The sequence below is a fragment of the Hyperoodon ampullatus genome (genome assembly GCF_949752795.1).
Source record: "Hyperoodon ampullatus genome assembly, chromosome: 5".
NCBI classification, from domain to species: domain Eukaryota; kingdom Metazoa; phylum Chordata; class Mammalia; order Artiodactyla; family Ziphiidae; genus Hyperoodon; species Hyperoodon ampullatus.
In genome coordinates this window covers 127,735,931-127,758,122 of record NC_136918.1, presented here as the reverse complement: position 1 = coordinate 127,758,122, position 22,192 = coordinate 127,735,931, and the positions used below count along the sequence as shown (strand labels likewise).

General features: G+C 37.8%; 1 protein-coding gene across 9 annotated transcripts in view; it reads left to right on the top strand.

Moving 5' to 3' along the window:
• The window catches only part of APP (amyloid beta precursor protein), a gene marked incomplete at both ends in the record, with an annotated part of 277,334 nt that overhangs the window by 99,984 nt on the left and 155,158 nt on the right, over positions 1-22,192 (top strand). For all 9 annotated transcript variants that reach the window (XM_079705528.1, XM_079705524.1, XM_079705527.1 and 6 more), the window contains 2 exons: positions 10,753-10,865; positions 13,016-13,209. In XM_079705528.1, coding sequence (XP_079561654.1) covers positions 10,753-10,865; positions 13,016-13,209 — 307 coding nt within the window. The remainder of the gene's footprint in view (positions 1-10,752; positions 10,866-13,015; positions 13,210-22,192) is intronic.

The window sequence follows — 22,192 nt, the reverse complement described above, 5'->3', positions numbered from 1 at the left end:
AGGGATAAATTAGGAGGCTGGGATTAACATATACACATGACTCTGTATAACATAGATAACCAACAAGGACCTAGTGTATAGCTCAGGGAACTATACTCAATATTATGTAATAACCTATAAGGGAAAAGTCTGAAAAAGAATATATGTATCTGAATTGCTGTGCTGTTCACCTGAGACTTATACAATATTGTAAATCAACTATACTTCAATAAAAAAATTAAAAACAAAACCAGAAAAAGAATTTGTGGAATCTGTAACACTTTGCTGAAATAGTGAGCATTCCGATAGATTTAGGGCCCAAAGTTGAACCTGGCTCTGTTATTAACTAGACAGAAACCAGATCAGGCCTAAGTTTCCTAATCTGTAAAGAGGAATTGAATTCTGTGATCAGTGACTTTTACATTTCTGAGACAAGGTTAAACTTGAAAGGCAGAGAATTTCCTTTATTATCGATATATGTGTGAATATTCTGAAATTTTTAAAAGAACTTAAATGCCACACATTACACAAATTATTGAGAAAGAGATTTGCTAAGAAAATCTAAAACTAAGCTTTGTCTAGTTATTTTAGATGCCATAGACGAGAAACCCAAGTTAGTAAAGATCTTTTTTAACACAAGTTCTTTTCAGTTGACAGTAATTTCATGGACAGTTTTTGAAGGCCACAATGTTGATATAGATGCAAATAGGTATGTCCTTATTAAAATTTGTTGTGGAAGCTTCAAATATTTTTAAGTAGGCATTACTTTAAGTTTTAGATAGAAAAATTGAGAGGATAGCCCAGAGATTTCTCATACACCACCTTGCCCAGTTTCCCCTAATATTAACATCTTACATTAATATGGTACATTCGTTACAGTTAATGAACAAATTTTGATACATTATTATTAATGAAGTCTGTCCTTTATTCATACTTTATTTATGTCCTCAGTTTTTACCTAAAGTCCTTTCTCTGTTCCAAGATCCCATCCAGAACACCACATGACATTTACTTGCCAGGTCTTCTTAGCCCCTTCTTGGCCATGACAGTTTCTCATACCTTCCTTTTTGATGACCTTGGCAGTTTTGAGGAGTACTGGTCAGGTATTTTGTTAGATGCCCCTCTGTTGCAATTTTCTCATGCTTAGGCTGGGGTTATGGGTTTTTGGAAGAAAGACTAGAGAGGTAAAGTGTCCTTTTCATCATATCACCTCAAGGGCACCTATTATCAACATGATACGTAACTGTTGTTGACTTTGATCGCGTGGCTGGGGTAGTGGTTGTCAGGTTTCTCCACTGTAAAGATGCTCTTTTCTCCCCATTGTGTATTGAACTCTTCAAAAGGAAATCACTAGGCATAGCCCACAATTAAAAGCATTATGCCTCACCTACTCAAGGGCATAGATGATTTGGAATTCTGCACAGGCAGAATTTGCCTCTTTCCACCCATTTATTTATTCAGTTATTTTGACTCATAAATAAATATTTTATATTTTGTGTTATAATCTAACACTACTTTATTAATTATATATAAATATTATTACTCAAATTGTTCCAGTTTTGGCCTTCGGGAGCTCATTCATTTAGCTCCTGTGCTTATTTGAAATACCCTCTTTTATTTTTTTCTCCACAAGATGCTCTAACTCATCTTGTATATTTTATGCCCCAATCCTAGAATCCATTATTCCTCTAAGGAGCTCTGGTTCCTTTTATTGGAGAATATGAAAAACTGAGATCTGGGCGTCAGGTGTGCTCATTGCTACGGGAACATCTTTGCTTTTAAGTCCTCTCAACTGTCAGAGTGAGGCATCATATTTGTGTACAGTCCTTCTTGTATGAATATTTCTATAGCTAACCATTTGTATCTATATTAAGCTAAATGTCAGTTCATCCTGATGTCTCCAACTCTAATCTATTATTACACGGATCCTTCTTCCTCCTCCCCTTGCTCATCTGTAAATTCTCACTCTAACAGTGGGAAACCTGGCCCCACATCCACCTTCTATTTACACAATTATTCAATTGTGCCCTTGCTGAGCAGTATCAGAGTTGTTAACTCACACCTTTGTGAGGCTTTGAAAAAGCTGCAAAATTGCTAACAAACGTTTATTTTATTCTTGTCTTTTTAACATATGTCCTTTGCACTGTTTTCATCATCTTAAGACCAGTGTTATTCAGAGCCTGGGTCAAACACTATTTCTATCTAGTACAAGCTGCCATTTGTGTATGTACGTGAGACTGGGCTCCATTCACTTGAAAAAAATTAGAGAGAGGATTTAGGGGAAACTTTCAGTTTTCACTTCTTTTGCCTTTTTCTTATCTTGATTCATGTAATTTCTGCCATCTGGCAAACAGTTCTGATCTGAAGACTGCCATCTGTCAGTTCTCACTGCTATCTGGTGATAGTTACTGTGAAATGTTGGTGACAGCAACAGTCATGGTTTTTGGTGGTTTTTGTTTGTTTGTTTGTTTGTTTTTGCGGTACGCGGGCCTCTCACTGTTGTGGCCTCTCCCGTTGCGGAGCACAGGCTCTGGACGCGCAGGCTCAGAGGCCATGGCTCACGGGCCCAGCCGCTCCACGGCATGTGGGATCTTCCCGGACCGGGGCACAAACCGGTGTCCCCTGCATCGGCAGGCTGACTCTCAACCACTGCGCCACCAGGGAAGCCCTGTTGTTCTTTAAATTGAAGTATAGTTGCTTTACAATGTTGTGTTGGTTTCAGGTGTACAGCACAATGATTCAGTTATACATTTGTGTGTATATATGTGTATGTGTGTATATATATATATATATATATATATACATACACATATATATGTATTCTTTTTCAGATCTTTTCCCTTATAGGGTATTACAAAATATTGAGTACAGTTCCGTGTGCTGTACAGTAGGTCCTTGTTGGTTATCTATTTCATATATAGTAGTGTGTATATGTTAATACCAACCTCCTAATTTATCCCCCCCACCTTTCCCCTTTGGTAACCATAAGTTTGTTTTCTATGTCTGTGGGTGTATTTCTGTTTTGCAAAGAAGTTCATTTGTATATATATTTTTTAGATTCCACATATAAGCGATATCATATGGTGTTTGTCTTTGTCTGGCTTATTTCACTTAGTCTGATAATCTCTAGGTCCATCCATGTTGCTGCAAATGGCATTATTTCCTTCTTTTTTATGATTGAGTAATATTCCATATTTTATATATATATATATATATATGTATATATGTATACACATACCACATCTTCTTTATCCATTCATTTGTTGATCGACATTTAGGTTGCTTCTGTGTCTTGGCTATTGTAAATAATGCTGCTATGAACTTTGGGGTGCATGTATCTTTCCAAATGGGTAATTTGTCCTTGTCCCATGTCCTCTTTGAGAACCCATTAACTACCCATTCTCTGAAGCAAAGACCATAACAGTTCTATCACATGAAAAGTTTGTTGAAAAGTATTTTGTGTACTTCTGTAACTATTCTTTCCATCTCTTGAACACAAATACCTTCCAGAAAAATGTCCCAGCCTATTTGTTAACATGTGAAAGGTACAAAATATCAATATGTAATGAGCAAATTCAATAAAAATGTTAGCAGAGGAAGAGTCTGACATGGTAAAATTAAAAATTGCCTGAGTGAATGCTTGTTTACTGTTCTCACTTTGATGTGCATGGATGCAGTAGTGTAGGTTACTAAGCACATGAATCTGGAATGTTCTATTCATCTGCACATGCCCTGGGAAAGATTAGGAGAGCCTTGCCCAATCGTTTTCTGCCATCTTCAGTATAAAGCATCTTCTAGCTCCTGGAATGGAACCATTAGATCCTTGACATTTTTTCTCTTATGCCCCTCAGTTAATCTTTTAGATTCTATCTTCACACTGTATCCAGACTCTTACCACTGCCCACCATCTCTACTGCCATCATCCTGGTCCAAGCCATCATCATCTCCCACCTGGATCATTGGCACAGCTCACTACCTGGTCTTCCTCCTTCCAATCTTGCCCTCTTGGGAAAGAATAAGTCACTTAGAAAACCACGCCAGAGTCTTCCAGTGCTCCTCAGGGTGCTGGCCAGAGTGTGGGCAATGTTTAAGGTCCCATGCAGTCTGCTTCCACTCAGTGACCTCCTGTCTGTCATTCATCTGTGACGACACTGGTCCCCTTGCTATTCTGTAAACCCACCAGGCAGGCTCCTGCCTCAGGGCCTTTGCACTTGTCCCTCCCTCTGAGATCTGGTTGATTTGTTACCTCACTTCCTCAGGTCTTCACTCACATGTCCTATTTTTAGTGAGGCTTTCCCTGAACACTACTTAAACTTTTACCCCCTCCTCCTCCAAAGCCTCTATCCCTTCATCTGCCTTATCTCCGTAATGTTCATTACCATCTCACATTCTCTTTTATTTTTGGCTTTATCTTTCCCCACCAGAATCCCATTTAGTTTCATCTCTTTAGTCGACTGCTGTATTCCCAGCACTAAGGAAAAATAGAAGGTATGCAGTGGAGAGTTAGTGCATGAAGGACGGTGAGCACCGGAAGGGATTCAGGAAACACCCTCACAGCCAGGGCACGCGAGTCCAGTGCGAAAGGTGAAAGCACTGATCACTCAGATTCCCTACTTCCCCAGTCCTAGGGATACCACCCCACCCTAGTGACCACTGTTTTTTCCTCTCACATCATAAGCAATACTCAAATGTAATACCATTTATCTATAGAACTATAACTTGGTAGAGATGGCGTAATGAAAATAAAACCCCATTGCCTTCAGTAGCTGTTACTGTTCTAGGTAACTATAATTAGTATTAATATGAGAAGCCTTAGTGGTTGATGACATACTGGGGAAAAGGTATTAGTAATAATACTAATAAAATAATTTATTGAGCCCCTTTGTTGTGGGCACTGAGTTGAGTGCTTTATGAATATTAACTCATACTCTCAACTCCACCATTTACTACATGTGTGAGCTGGGCTGATTATGTAACATCTTAGTCTCACCTTCTTCTCTTATAAAGTGAGATCATTGTAGCTGCTTCGGTGTGTGGTTCTGAGTGTGATGTGAGATGATGTCCAGGAAGCATTTAGGCCAGTGCTGGGCACAGGGTCCAGAATTACTGGAACTATTGAATCTTACCTTTGAGAGCCAGGTCTGGGCCACATCTCATCTCTCATAGAAGAGTATAGCACAAGGAAGGAAACTGAGGCTTTGCCATTTTTCAGGAATTCCATTGCTAGAATGTTCTCCCGCCCCCTTTCCCTTAACTCTTGAGAGACAAGGAAGAGAGGTTACACCTTGGGCCAAAATACAAAGACTTCAGATGTTTCTAGTCAACACCATTTTAGTCTTTGTGAATTCATAGAAACACAGTTTATTCATCTGAGCTTTCTGTGTCTTGAAGAACATATGTGTGGTTCTGGGATCTTTTTTAATCAATCTGTTCAATCCCACTCTGACTCTCAAAAACTTAGCAGCCTCAGTTTTGAGAAATTCTGTTCTTTCTTCTGATATCCTTTCCCCCTTTTTCACCCTGTGCCATGGATTCACAGTCTCTTTGGTTTTAGTTTTTAGTCGCTCTATTCTATCTTCTTCCTGGAATCATCTGTCTCTTGAAAAGGAACATAAAGAAATTGAAAAATACATTCCTATCTTCAAATTTCATAGTACTTGCCTGTTTAATATTCATTTCCAATTCTTCTTTTCGAACAGAATTCCAGATTTTTTCTTATTCATGGTGACAGTGTGCTCAGCCAAAAATACTTTTTGCAGATTCCCTTGCAGCTTAGTGTGCCAGATAACATAACTATGGTATATAGGATGTGGATGCTGGGAAAGATGTTCCTCCCATGTAAGACAGCAAAGCTTTAATAGGGAAAAACAAACAAACAAAAAACCTTCATCTCTTGGCCTTTTCTTCCTGTTCCTGTCTGAAGCTTGGATATGAAGTCTCAAGGTTCTGTGACCACAAGACATCATGACAAATGCTAACATGCTAAGGACAGCAGTGCAGAAAGATAGGAATAGCCTAGTCCCTGAGGGCAGCATTGAACATCTGCAGCAGCTTCAGCCTCAATACCAGACTTCTTACGGGAGAGAAATAATCCCACCGTGTTTTTAAGCCACTGTTGGTCATGCATTCTCTTCTGTGTTTATCCTGTGTTCTATTCTGTGCAGTAGAATGCATTTTCAGCTGTTTCACATGACTTGCTAGCTAATTTAAATCCAGTTTTATTGTCAAACTGACCACATTGTAGATCACAACACTGAAGTATTTTGTAGTCCAAAAGTGAATCCACTTTTGTAAAAGCCAAAGGGAATTAGCCAAATAACCCATTTTGAACAGACTTTAAATGGCAGCAAGTTGAGTTACCACACTTGGATGGAGAGTCCAGAGATTCAGATTTTCAGGTCAGTTCCCCCGCCAGCTGGCTCTGTGGGCAGGCCACTTGACCTGGATTATTTTCCTCCCATCTGCAAAATGAGGTAATTTAAGTAAGCCAGTCCTCTCAAAGACCACCAAAGAGCCAGTGGATTGATGCCTGCAGAGTCCCAGCTGAATTTGGCATTATTGTTTACCTTGCCAAGACTTTTTAGCTAAGAAGCCAAGCACAGATCTTGTTCCTTAGCTGTGAAAATTCCCTTTCAATTGCAGTGTGTGTAATATAAATTGTGAATTTTAAAAACAAGAAACCAGGTTGTATGATTATCAGTAAATATGCACAGTGTACACTGAATTGAACCACTAGGATTAAATGGTGCCAAATTCCTAAAGTTCAGCATTAGCCGAAACATTATGATACTTAATTATCTCATTATGATACTTAATTTATTTTGGTCTCTTTCACTTGAATTCTGTTAAAAATTTTTTTTTTACCTGAGGATCAAACCAAATAAACAGAAGGTTTGTTTTAAAAATTAAAGTGTGCATGGTTCTATATGGAAACTCCAGGTATATATACTATCAGATTTTTTTAAATTAAAAAACTATTTTTTAGAGCAATTTTAGGTTCACAGCAAAATTGAGTGGAAAGTGCAGAGTTCCCACATAATCCCCTGTCATATCATAGGTTTTTAAGAATAATGCTTTTAGAATTAAAAAGAGAGAAAACGTACGTAAACCATGTTAAACTAAACCCGTTTCTGAAAAAGGATTTGTCATATTTTTACTACTTCTCTTTAATTCCTTATTTAAAAAATTTTAAAAGACTTTTGTGGTTTAATTACTTTAAAATTTCTGATGTGTAACATTCTAGTATGTTTTATCAGCTTTGAAAGTAATATAAGCAAGGTTGTAAAATCCAGTCTTTGCTGAATTTTATTTTATTTTATTTTATTTTTTATTTTTTTTTATTTATTTTTTTTTTTGCGGTACGCGGGCCTCTCACTGCCGTGGTCTCTCCCGTTGCGGAGCACAGGCTCCGGATGCGCAGGCTCAGCGGCCATGGCTCACGGGCCCAGCCGCTCCGCGGCATATGGGATCCTCCCAGACCGGGGCACGAACCCGTATCCCCTGCATCGGCAGGCGGACTCTCAACCACTGCGCCACCAGGGAGGCCCCTGAATTTTATTTTGATGTTAGAGTACAATGAGTTTTCTATTTTGCCATTAGTCCCGAGGGCCTATGAAATAACCAGTATTAGTCCTTTACAAAAACAACCTCATTTGAGGGACATACATTTCTTGGCTTATGTGCAATATTAGAAACCTAAGAGCATCTTTACACTATGAAATGAAGTGTCATTTTTCAAATAAAAAAAATCAAATATCCTTTTATAAATTAATGCTGTATGTGTCCTTTTGATGAACATTAGATTTTACCAAGGTAGATATCTTTCAGTGACTTTGACTTTGCATTAAAATCTACTCCTCAGCAGGTTGGCCTAAGGTCAAGTAAAACAAGACACTTTGTTGTCTGGCAGCTATTACCCAGTTTATGCCACAAGAACTATTTCAGGACAAAGTTGGGAATATCCAATATCTTCTCCTGATTGTCTCATAAACTGATATAATAGCTTTGGGCCAGACATTGAATCTTTCCAGATAACTACTTGTAAAATAGAAAAACATTGCTTAGTATTTCGGACATTTGTAAATATGGCAGTATGGCTTGACAGACCAGAGCTAATAAATCAGGCAAGCATCTTCAGGCCACTGGTCACTTCTGGCCTCCTGTGGCCTTGAAAATTGGGATGCCTCAGGTATAAAGTACTCTTGCTATGGTTGATTGCCTGCCCTGAGAAACCATGAAGAGTCCACTTGGAGAAAGGTATATTGGTTTTGGATGAGGATTTTTTTTTTCCATTCTCCCAACTCATCTGGGTTTTAGTTTGTTTTTTGTTTGTTTGTTTGTTTTATCTGTTCTTTTGTTTTACAGTATTCTACGTAAAAGCAAAAGAAAAATGTGACATCACTTGTATTATGTCATTTCTTTCCTTATAATTTATAACTTAATGTTTATCTCTGGAGCTAGGTTATAATCTCCTGAAGGTAGGCAGCCTTAGACATGCTTCTGGGAAATGAGATTTATATTATAAGAGATCCATCACACAGCTGTTGTGGAGCTGAGATGCAGTGATGCACATGGAGAACTAGCCACTCTGTGGACTCAAGGGTTCCTTCCTCACCAAGTACCAACTGCACACAGCCCTTGGGAGCACCGTGTCTCATTAATTCTTGCATTCCCTGTGACTCACAATACGATGATATGGGCACCATCGATTGTTTCAGAGATTTGAGGAATGACAAGATGACACTGTTTATCCCCTGTGATTTGCTTAGATTTTGATCTAAATATTATTTATTAAAATAAATATGTAAATATCATGAGACATACATGTTTCAGCTAGAAACAGACTAAAATTTAAGCACCTTTATAGAAAGAGAGTTTTAAAGAATCCTTTTAGGGAATTCCCCAGTGGTCCCGTGGTTAGGACTCTGCACTTTCACTGCCAAGGGCCCGGGTTCAATCCCTGGTCGGAACTAAGATCCCACAAGCCCTTTTTATATAAAGGGAATGAAAAGTATTTTTCTTGCCCTTCTTAGGACATTTATCTCTTTATGTAGCATTTCAGAAAATTTCATGTAACAGACTCTGAAAGTAAAAAAATTGTTCTTGTCTTTCTGATATGTGGACAACTTGTATTCCTTGCTCATTTGTAGTTGTGGCTTTAAATCTCTTCTTGCATGTCTTGCTTGAAGGACTGCAGTACCTTACTCAGTGGTCTCCCTGCTTTTATGGTCTCACAACACTAGTCCATCCTTCACTTGATTAAAGAGTTTACCTGAAAATCAAACTTCAGCACATCATTCTTGTTTAAAATATCCTTTGGCCTATGTTGCGTCCAAAATGACATCTAAAACCTTAGACTCTAAAACTGGAGTCCACCATATTTCTCCAGTCTTATTTATTTCTGGACATTTTTTCCCACTTACCATGTGTTCCAGCCACAGTGAACTTCTGCCTCTTCTACAGATATGCTTTGTCCCTTATTCTTTCTTTGCACAGAAGGTTTCCTTTTGCCATCCTTCCAACCATCCATCCATCCAATATGGTCATGTTTGCCAACACTGGACCATGGATTGGGAATAGAATGTTAAACAAGATAGATACTGTCCTTACATCTTGCAACTTCCCATTCATTTCCTACATGTCACACTCCTGCTCCTCCATTTAGACTCATCTTTAATGTTATTTCTATTTTGAGGTCTTTCCCAGCACACCCCAAGCAGATATGTGCACTATGTTGGCCCATCACTTTATCTCTACTACAGCATTTAATTTCTTCATTCATCAAGACATTTATTGCCTACTGTGTGCAGAATCTATGCTGAAAGCTGGGGATACTGTAGTGAGCAAAGCAAATAAAAATTAAGCCCACAGCTTATACATTATGTTGTAATTATCCAACTTTCACCCTTATGAGAATGTGAATTCTTATAGGACTTTATGTATCAATAATATCTTTATATCTGAAGTACCAGCAATGCTAAAAATAGTTTGCATGATATATAATTTAAAATATATATATAGCAAAAGTCTAAGGAGTTTTCATAATTTAATTGAGTTAAACTCTCTGTGTATGTGTATATATGTGTATTGTATATAAACATATAATACACATATGTGTATTTGCATCAGATATTTTTTTAAGAAGTAAAATTTTATGGATCTAGTTGAATTTCTCTGTTTTCCTCTGTGATTCCATACACTTGAAAAGTAACCATTACTTTAATTAAATTTCTTGATGATCAAAAAAAAATAAAATAAAAACACTAAGCATATATTAAAAATAATAATAATACACATATGTGTATATATAGATTTTGTTTGTTTAGGAAGTAGAAAAATGCTAAATTTTCTATTAGCTTACAAAGAGATTAAAATGTCCAAGAAAGAATGTCCAATCATTTATTTTGATTCTTCTCAATGATTGCCTAGGCAGTGTCAATCTGTCACTTTTTAATCCTTGTTGCAATTGAATGGCAATTTTTTGTATGGTTAATTTGCAGTCAGAGATTCATACTAGTTAAGTTAAAATTTCACTTAAGACATGTAGGAAGTATTTTAACCATCAAGGTAATGTGGCAAGGAACTTGGCTGTTTAAGGAAGCAGGACTCAACATTCTAAAAGTACTAGTCTTTCCTGGATTGATTACTTCATCATTCTGATGGCTGTATAACCTCTCTGAAGTTCTTTCAGCCCATCTTTCCTTGTTACTGTCACTGGGATAAGACCCTTGGGATGCAGACAGGATGACATGAAGCCGTTTTCCTTTCTTGCAGTTGGTGAGTTTGTAAGTGATGCCCTCCTCGTTCCCGACAAGTGCAAATTCTTACACCAGGAGAGGATGGATGTTTGTGAAACCCACCTTCACTGGCACACCGTTGCCAAAGAGGTACCAACCCATTCATTCTTTCTACTTTTAAAGTGAAGACTTCCTAGGAACTATGCACAGTGACATTTTAGAGGGTATTTGGAGGCAACAGTTGTGTTGATAAATATGTTTTTTTAATTATTATTGTTAAAAATAAAAGACTTCATGAATATTTTAAGAGGATATCTTGAGGCAACAGCTGTGTTGATAAATAAGTTATTATTATTTTAAAAACCATCCATGAGTATTTTATATTTAGATTTGTTATGTCTATGCCATGTTTTATAATTTAGAAACTACAATTTTATACTCCCTATAAACCTTAAAACATACCTTTAAAAATTTTTTTAAATTGATCTCTTTTTTTCTTTTTTTGTATACCAAGTTTTCATGATTTAACCTTTTTCTCTATTATCTGTTCGGGAACACAGTGGTAGAACAATAGCTTGTCCTGTAACAACCTGAAAGCCACAGTTAGAAAGCTCAGTTTCTAAGTTGTGCCACCCAATTTTGTATTCACTGTGCAATGCTACCACCTTCATTGATCCATAGTAGATGAGTCTATGGCACCAATTCTAAGCTTTGCTAACCCCTGCTTTTGGCAAAGCTGATAAGAGACATAAAAAAATTAGCATAAAATGTCACCTTTTGGGGGGGGCCGTGCCACCTGGCTGGTGGGATTTTAGTTCCCCCACCAGGAATCAAACCCGGGCCCTCAACAGTGGAAGTGCAGAGTCCTAACCACTGGACCGCCAGGGAATTCCCCAAATGTCACTTTTTGATATTACTACCTTCAAAACTGCTTTGTCCCTTTAAATTTATATAGTAAATTTATATAGTTTTTTTGTAATGTGATCAAATGTCACTTTTTGATATTACTACCTTCAAAACTGCTTTGTCCCTTTAAATTTATATAGTAAATTTATATAGTTTTTTTGTAATGTGATCAGTCTCCTAGAATTAGCCTACTTTATCTAGCTCAGTGGTTCTCGAATGGGGTCAGTTTTACTCCACATCCCTTCCCAGAAACATGAGCCAATGTCTGGAGACATTATTGGCTTAAGGGGTGGTATTACTGTCATTGGTGGCCAGAGGCCAGAGCTTCTGCTAAACATTCTTCAGTGAACAGGACAGCTTTTCCTCTCCCCTTGCCCTGAAGAATGATCTGGTCCAAAATGTCAATGATACTGAGGTTGAGAAACCCTGATCTACCTTCATTTAAACATTGAATCATAGCCTTAACGCTATTAGGCAGAAAACACCACTTAAGATTCAGCATTAATTTTGCCTTTTTTAAAATAATATGTTTTAATTTACTGGCAAATGACATTGTCTTTATATAAAAATGTTTAAGAGCAGATATTAAGAAAACAAACTAGGTAATTTAAAGCCCAGTACCCATCTGATAACCTCATTTTTCATTTCTTCTTGAGATTAAAAAAATTTTTTTTCGCTGCTAAGAAACAAATTGACTCTAATTCCTATGAGGTCAAAATACACTCTGTAAAATTTCATTGTTTACCTATGTGTGTTGAATTATCCTCTGTCACCACTGGATGCTTTCAAAGCTTTATGTTAATCTAAATGTGTGAGAATTTAGCAAATCCCAGGAAAGCAAAAGGATATTGAAGGAGAAATCTCTACTGACTTTAAGTTCTGATTCATAGCAGAGACTAATTTCTTCTCTTCCCAGGATTGTTATTTTGGAAGTGAGCCAAGAGAGTTAGAATTTCTAGAATGCGATAGGTCTGAGGGAGAGAGGCTTCCATACATAAGAGAGGTAGAAGTGGGTTGGGGGGATATATGTGAAACTATCACTACTTCCTGATATGCTAATGAAGCCACAAAGCACTGATTCTCTGATAACTATTCACAGTGCAGCCTCTTCTACATCTTAGCTCCCAATTAGTTTCTATTCCTATTTTTTAATTAATTTCTATAGTATAACAACACATCCTTATTAAATAAGTAACAAAGTTAAAAATTAAGGGTACCAAAAAAGCCTGTGCTAAAGAAACTCTGTTGTAAATCCCCTCAAAAAGCAAATGATTCTTTCCATTGTGAAATTGGTTCTTGATACACTGGGCCTGTGTGTTGTTATAATTGAGATTTTCTTACAATGAAGCACATCTATTCCAGTACTCTCATTGTTTTCTCCTTACCTTTTGTAGACCTGTAGTGAGAAGAGTACCAACTTGCATGACTATGGCATGCTGCTGCCCTGTGGAATTGACAAATTCAGAGGGGTGGAGTTTGTTTGTTGTCCACTGGCCGATGAAAGTGACAATATTGACTCAGCAGACGCAGAGGAGGATGACTCGGACGTCTGGTGGGGTGGAGCAGATACAGACTATGCAGATGGGAGGTAAGGTGGCCTTCATGTTTGGTCTTTTGTAGGTGCCAGAACATCTAGCATATAGTTTATTTCTTCTATAAATCTGTCTATCTTTCTGTTTCTCATTTAAATAATCTCTACCCACTCCTATCAGATTTTGTTTTTATGGAAAAAAAATCTAACCATGAGGTTCTGTTCTGGTTATGGCCTACCATTTAATTTTAGTATAATTGATCAGCCATCACTAAGTTAATTTGAACTATTTTATTTTAATCTCAAGAGTTGGGATCATAATTCCACTGATATTATAATAGGTCACTGGTAGTACTACAGAGAATTGAGATCTGGGTGAGTGACATGGCATTTTGTTTTGGTCTGTAATTTAGAAATTTGCAGGGGGGATTTAGGGATCATTTCATCACTGATTAGCTAAATCTGAATTTTTGTTAAGAAAGGTTTGATTTTGTTTCTGTTATTGTGGGTTTTTGTTTTTTGTTTTTGTGGGGTTTTTGTGTTTTGTCATCTTTTCCTATATAAATGAACTCAGAGGCAAACTTAAACATTTGCTAAAGTTCTTTAACTGGGAGGGACCTTCAAGATGGCAGAGGAGTAAGACATGGAGATCACCTTCCTCCCCACAAATACATCAGAAATACATCTACATGTGGAACAACTCCTAGAGAACACCTACTGAATACTGGCAGAAGACCTCAGACCTCCCAAAAGGCAAGAAACTCCCCACGTACCTGGGTAGGGCAAAAGAAAAAAGAAGAAACAGACACAAAAGAATAGGGACACGACCTGCACCTCGGGGAGGGAGCTGTGAAGGAGGAAACGTTTCCACACACTGGGAAGGCCCTTCACTGGCAGAGACGGGGGGGTGGGTGGGTGGGGGAAGCTTCGGAGCCACGGAGGACAGCGCAACAACAGGGGTGCAGTTGGCAAAGCACAGAGATTCCTGCACGGAGGATCTGTGCCGACCAGCAATCACCAGCCAGAGATACTTGTCTGCCCAGGCACCTGTGCAGGTGGTAGCTGGGAGCTGAGGCTCGGGCTTCAGAGGTCAGATCCCAGGAAGAGGACTGGGAATGGCTGCGTGAACACAGCCTGAAGGGGTTAGTGCACCACGGCAAGCCGGGAGGGAGCCCAGGAAAAAGTCTGGAAATGCCTAAGAGGCAAGAGACCATTGTTTCGGGGTGCGTGAGGAGAGGGGATTCAGAGCACCGCCTAAACAAGCTCCACAGACGGGCGTGAGCCACGGCTATCAGCGCGGACCACAGAGACAGGCATGAGATGCTAAGGCTGCTGCTGCAGCCATCAAGAAGTCTGTGTGCAAGCACAGGTCACTCTCCACACCTCCCCTCCTGGGAACCTGTGCAACCCGCCACAGCCAGGGTCCCATGATCCAGGGACAACTTCCCCAGGAGATCACACGGTGTGCCAGGGGCTGGTGCAATGTCATGCCAGCCTCTGCCACAGCAGGCTCACCCCGCATTCTGTACCCCTCCTTCCCCCGGGTCTGAGTGAGCCAGACCCACTAATCAGCTGCTCCTGTAACCCCATCCTGTCTGGGCAGTGAACAGACACCCTCAGGTGACCTACATGCAGAGGGAGTGCCAAATCCAAAGCTGAACCCCAGGACCTGTGCAAACAAAGAAGAGAAAGGGAAATCTCTCCCAGCAGCCTCAGGAGCAGCAGATTAAATCTCCACAACCAAATTGATGTACCCTGCATCTGTGGAATACCTGAATAGACAACGAATCATCCCAAAACTGAGGCAGTGGACTTTGGGAGCAGCTATAAATGGGATTTACTTTCTGCATCTAATTTGTTTCTGGTTTTATGTTTATCTTAGTTTAGTATTTAGAGCTTATTATCATTGTTTGATTTCTCTATTGATTTGGTTGCCCTCTTCTCTTTTATTTTATATATATATATATATTTTTTTCCTTTTTCTCTTTTTGCGAGCGTGTATGCTTTTTTGTATGATTTTGTCTGTATAGCTTTGCTTTTACCATTTGTCCTAAGATTCTGTCTGTCCATTTTCATTTCTTTTTTTTTTTAAGTATAGTTTTTAGCCCTTGTTATCATTGGTGGATTTGTTTCTTAGTTTGGTTGCTCTCTTCTTTCTTACCTGTTTTTTTAATCTTTCATAATTTTTTTTTTATTTTTTATTTTAAGAACTTTATTTATTTTACTTTTTTCTTTCTTTCTTTATCTTTTTTCTCCCTTTTCTTCTGAGCCGTGTGACTGCCAGGGCCTTGGTGCTCTGGCTGGGTGTTAGGCCTGAGCCTCTGAGTTGGGGGAGGCAAGTTCAGGATGTTGGTCCACCAGAGACATCCCAGCTGCACATAATATCAAACACTGAAACCTCTCTCAGAGATCTCCATCTCAATGCTAAGACACAGCTCCACTCAATGACCAGCAAGCTACAGTGCTCAACACTCTATGGCAAACAACTAGCAAGACAGAACACAACCCCACCCATCAGCAGAGAGGCTGCGTAAAATCATAATAAGGTCACAGACACCCCAAAACATACCACCAGATGCTATTCTGCCTGCCAGAAAGATACTATCCAGCCTCTTCCACCAGAACACAGGCACCAGTTCCCTACAATAGAAAGACAACACAACCCAATGAATCAACCTTACACATTGGGGGCAGCCTAATACATACACATTGGGAGGCACCCAAAATAACGTGAACTATGAACCTGCAGCCTGCAAAAAGGAGACCCCGAACACAGTAAGCTGAGGGAAATGAGAAGACCGAGAAATACACAGCAGATGAAGGAGCAAGGTAAAAATCCACCAGACCAAAAAATGAAGAGGAAATAGGCAGCCTACCTGAAAAAGAATTCAGAGTAATGAGAGTGAATATAATCCAAAATCTTGGAAATAGAATGGAGAAAATACAAGAAATATTTAACAAGGACCTAGAAGACCTAAAGAGCAAACAATCATGAACAACACAATAAATGAAATTGAAAATTCTCTAGAAGGAATCAGTAGCAGAATAACTGAGACAGAAAATGGATAAGTGACCTGGAGATAAAATAGTGGAAATAACTACTGCAGAGCAGAATAAAGAAAAAAGAATGAAAAGAGTTAAGGACAGTCTCAGAGACCTCTGGGACAACATTAAACGCACCAACATTCAAACTATAGGTGTCCCAGAAGAAGAAGACAAAAAGAAAGGGACTGAGAAAATACTTGAAGAGATTATACTTGAAAACTTCTCTAATATGGGAAAGGAAATAGTCAATTAACTCCAGGAAGTGCAGAGTCCCACACACGTTAAATCCCAGGAGAAACACACCAAGACACATATTAATCAAACTATCAAAAATTAAATACAAAGAAAAAATATTAAAAGCATCAAGGGAAAAGCAACAAATAACATACAAGACAATACCCATAAGGTTAACAGCTGATCTTTCAGCAGAAACTCTGCAAGCCAGAAGGGAGTGACAGGACATATTTAAAGAAATGAAAGGGAAAAACCTACAACCAAGATTACTCTACCCAGCAAGGATCTCATTCAGATTCGATGGAGAAATGAAAACTTTTACAGACAAGCAAAAGCTAAGAGATTTCAGCACCACCAAACCTGCTTTACAACAAATGCTAAAGGAAGTTCTCTAGGCAGGAAACACAAGAGAAGGAAAAGCCCTACAATAATAAACCCAAAACAATTAAGAAAATGGTAATAGGCACATACATGCATTAATTACCTTAAATGTAAATGGATTAACTGCTCCAACCAAAAGACATAGACTGGCTGAATGGATACAAAAACAAGACCCATATATATGCTGTCTAGAAAAGACCCACTTCAGACCTAGGGAAACATACAGACTGAAAGTGAGGAGATGGAAAAAGATATTCCATGCAAATGGAAATCAAAAGAAAACTGGAGTAGCAATTCTCATATTAGACAAAATAGACATTAAAATAAAGACTATTACAAGAGACAAAGAAGGACACTATATAATAATCAAGGGATCAATCCAAGAAGAAATAACAATTGTAAATATTTATGCAACCCACATAGGAGCACCTCAATACATACGGCAAAAGCTAACAGCCATATAAATAAATAAAAGGGGAAATGGACAGTAACACAATCATAGTAGGGGACTTTAACACCCCACTTTCACAAAACAACAGATCATCCAAAATGAAAATAAATAAGGAAACACAGGCTTTAAATAACACATTAAACAAGATGGACTTAATTGGTATTTATTGGACATTCCATCCAAAAACAACAGAATACATTTTATTCTCAAGTGCTCATGTAACATTCTCCAGGTTAGATCATATCTTGGGTTACAAATCAAGCCTTGGTAAATTTAAGAAATTGAAATCATATCAAGTATCTTTTCCGAACACAATGCTGTGAGACTAGATATCAATTACAGGGAAAAAATCGTAAAAAATACAGACACATGGAGGCTAAAAAATACACTGCTAAATAACCAAGAGATCACTGAAGAAATCAAAGAGGATATCAAAAAATACCTAGAGACAAATGAAAATGAAAACATGATGACCCAAAACCTATGGGATGCAGCAAAAGCAGTTCTAAGAGGGAAGTTTGTAGCAATACAATCCTACCTCAAGAAACAAGAAAAATCTCCAATAAACAACCTAACCTTACACCTAAAGCAATTGGAGAAAGAAGAAGAAAAAACCCCAAAGTTAGCAGTAGGAAAGAAATCATAAAGATCAGATCAGAAATAAATGAAAAAGAAATGAAGGAAATGATAGCAAAGATCAATAAAACTAAAAGTCGGTTCTTGGAGAAGATAAAATTGATCAACCATTAGCCAGACTCATCAAGACAAAAAGGGAGAAGACTCAAATCAATAGAATTAGAAATTAAAAGGGTGAAGTAACAATGGAATCAGCAGAAATACAAAGGATCATGAGAGATTCCTACAAGCAACTCTATGCCAATAAAATGGACAACCTGGAGGAAGTGGACAAATTCTTAGAAAAGCACTAACTTCTGAGACTGAACCAGGAAGAAATGGAACATATAAACTGACCAATCACAAACACCGAAATTGAGACTGTGATTAAAAATCTTCCAACAAACAAAAGCCCAGGACCAGATGGCTTCACAGGCAACTTCTATCAAACATTTAGAGAAGAGCTAACACCTATCCTTCTCAAACTCTTCCAAAATATAGCAGATGGAGGAACACTTCCATACTCATTCCAAGAAGCCACTATAGCCCTGATACCAAAACCAGTCAAAGATGTCACAGAGAAAGAAAACTACAGGCCAATATCTGTGATGAACATAGATGCAAAAATCCTCAACAAAATACTAGCAAATAAAATCCAAAAGCACATTAAAAGGATCATACACCATGATCAAGTGGGGTTTATCCCAGATAGCAAGGATTCTTCAATATACATAAATCAATCAATGTGATAAACCATATTAACTAAGTGAAAGAGAAAAACCATATGATCATCTCAATAGCTTCAGAAAAAGCTTTCAACAAAATTTGAGCACCCATTTATGATAAAAACGCTCCAGAATGTATGCATAGAGGGAACTTACCTCAATATAATAAAGGCCATATATGACAAACCCACAGCCAACATCCTTCTCAATGGTGAAAAACTGAAACCATTTGCACTAAGATCAAGAACAAGACAAGGTTGCCCACTCTCACAACTATTATTCAACATAGTTTTGGAATTTTTAGCCATAGCAATCAGAGAAGAAAAAGAAATAAGAGAAATCCAAATCGGGAAAGAAGAAGTAAAACTGTCCCTGTTTGCAGATGGCATGGTACGATACATAGAGAATCCTAAAGATGCTCCCAGAAAACTACTAGAGCTAATCAATGAATTTGGTAGACTAGCAGGATACAAAATTAATGCACAGAAATCTCTTGCATTTCTATATACTAATGATGAGAAATCTGAAAGAGAAATTAAGGAAACACTCCCATTTACCATTGCAACAGAGAGGCTAAAATACCTAGGAATAAACCTACCTAAGGGTACAAAAGACCTGTATGCAGAAAAGTATAAGACACTCATGAAAGAAATTACAAATGATACAAAGAGAGGGAGAGTTATACCATGTTCTTGGATTGGAAGAATCAACATTGTGAAAATGACTCTACTACCCAAAGCAATATACTGATTCAGTGCAAGCCCTATCAAACTACCAATGGCATTTTTCAGAGAACTAGAACAAAAAATTTCAAAATTTGTATGGAAACACAAATGACCCCAAATAGCCAAAGCAATCTTGAGAAAGAAAAATGGAGCTGGAGGAATCAGGCTTCCTGCCTTCAGACTCTACTACAAAGCTACAGTAATCAAGACAGAATGGTACTGGCAGAAAAACAGAAATATAGATCAATGGAAAAGGATAGAAAGCCTAGAGATTAACGCACGCACATATGGTCACCTTTGTTTTGATAAAGGAGGCAAGAATATACAATGGAGAAAAGACAGCCTCTTCAGTAAATGATGCTGGGAAGACTGGACAGCCACGTGTAAAAGAATGAAATTAGAACACTCCCTAACACCATACACAAAAATAACTCAAAATGGATGAAAGACCTAAATGTAAGGCCAGACACTATAAAACTCTTAGAGGAAAACATAAGCAGAACACCCTATGACATAAATCACAGCAAGATCCTTTTTGACCCACCTCCTAGAGAAATGGAAATAAAAACAAAAATAAACAAATGGGACCTAATAAAACTTAAAAGCTTTTGCACAGCAAAGGAAACCATAAATAAGATGAAAAGATGACCCTCAGAATGGGAGACAATATTTGCAAATGAAGCAACTGACAAAAGATTAATCTCCACAATTTACAAATAGCTCATGCAGCTCAATACCAAACAAACAAACAACCCAATCCAAAAATGGGCAGAAGACCTAAATAGACATTTCTTCAAAGAAGATATACAGTTTGCCAACAAACATGTGAAAGGATGCTCAACATCATTAATCATTAGATAAATACAAATCAAAATGACAATGAGGTATCACCTCACACTGGTCAGAATGCCCAACATCAAAATATCTACAAACAATAAATGCTGGAGAGGCTGTAGAGAAAAGGGAACCCTCTTGCACTGTTGGTGGGATTGGAAACTGATACAGTCACTATGGAGAACAGTATGGAGGTTCCTTAAAAACTAGAAATAGAACTACCATACGACCTAGCAATCCCACTACTGGGCATATACCCTGAGAAAACCATAACTCAAAAAGTCATGTACCACAGCGTTCATTGCAGCTCTATTTACAATAGCCAGGTCATGGAAGCAACCTAAGTGTCCATTGACAGATGAATGGATAAAGAAAATGTGGCACATATATGCAATGGAATATTACTCAGCCATAAAAAGAAACAAAATTGAGTTATTTGTAGTGAGGTGGATGGACCTAGAGTCTGTCATACAGAGTCAAGTAAGTCAGAAAGAGAAAAACAAATACCATATGCTCACACAAATATATATGGAATCTAAAAAAAAAAAAAAAAAGGTTCTGAAGAACCTAGGGACAGGACAGGAATAAAGACGCAGATGTAGAGAATTCACTTGAGGACACAGGGAGGGGGAAAGTTAATCTGGGACGAAGTGAGAGAGTGGCATGGACATATATACACGACCAAATATAAAATAGATAGCTAGTGGGAAGCAGCTGCATAGCACAGGTGCTTTGTGTCCACCCAGAGGGGTGGGATACAGGGGTGGGAGGTAGACACAAGAGGGAGGAGATATGGGGATATATGTATATGTATAGGTGATTCACTTTGTAATAAAGCAGAAACTATCACACCGTTTTAAAGCAATTATAGTCCAATAAAGATGTTTAAAAAAAAGTTCTTTGTCTGGTTTTGTGATTTTTAAGAAATATATTTTCACCTCTTTTTCTTTGGAATCTTAATCCCATAACTTATAGACTCTTTTTTTTAATTAAAAGCAAACATTTATATTCAGATCATAAAATTATAAAATCAGCAACTTTTGGTTAGAAAGGCCATCTGGTTCAGCCATCAGTTTCATGCTATCTCCTCCCCCAAAGGTGATGATGACATATCACTTCACTTTTTCCTTCAGTATTTTCTCAGATGTTTCCTAGTGTTACAGATTTCCAAATAAAACATTAAATATGAATTGTAAGACTTATAATAATTAATAAAGTTTTCTGATTTTTATATAGTCAGGCACAGATTTTTTAATAGTATTTTGTAGAATTTTAAAAATAATTGTACAGAAGTACAATCTATTTTACAAATATATAAGAATCTATGTATACTGAGGTACCCTAGTTTTTATTTCTTATCAGTTAATAGTACAGGCTTCTCTCGTGGCTCTTGCCCAATTTTATCATGACTCTCTTGTTTGTTAAGCTCTTTTGTGTTTCCTCTTTACGCAGTTTAGAAAAATGGAGTTTAACGTGGCAAGCATAAAGCTAAATAAACAAATTCTAAACATCGGGAGAAAGAAATAAGGCATAAGTTAACTGTATGCTTACAATATTTCTTTATGTTTCTAAGAGATGAAAGTTAAATAGTATAAATTCTTCTTCTCCCATGGCAGGAAACATCAGTGAGAGCAGGACTGGCCAGTGGGAAATCTTCTGAGCATTACATTCTGGTCCACGGCTGGTCCCCTCACCTGTGTTCCACGTGCCAGTTGTAGAAATGTCCATTTTTTTTGTTTAATTGCCACTTTGTCTAAAAGTTGGAGTTGCTTACTTATTATTTTTATAACTTTTTCATATTATTCCTCAGTCATATCTGGATTTGAAAGTTTAAGGGTGACTTATTGAAATCCTTCTTGTCTTGTCCCCGGGGCTCTTACTATATGATGCCAATGCAATCAGTATTAAAAAGGAAATTTGAGGTTGTTCAGCCATTTTCTTTATTCCGGTCTGTTGGATACTTGATCACTTGTTACTGAATTGACTCTGTACTTAGTAAACAACCCAAATAATGGTGAGTAAACCAAGAA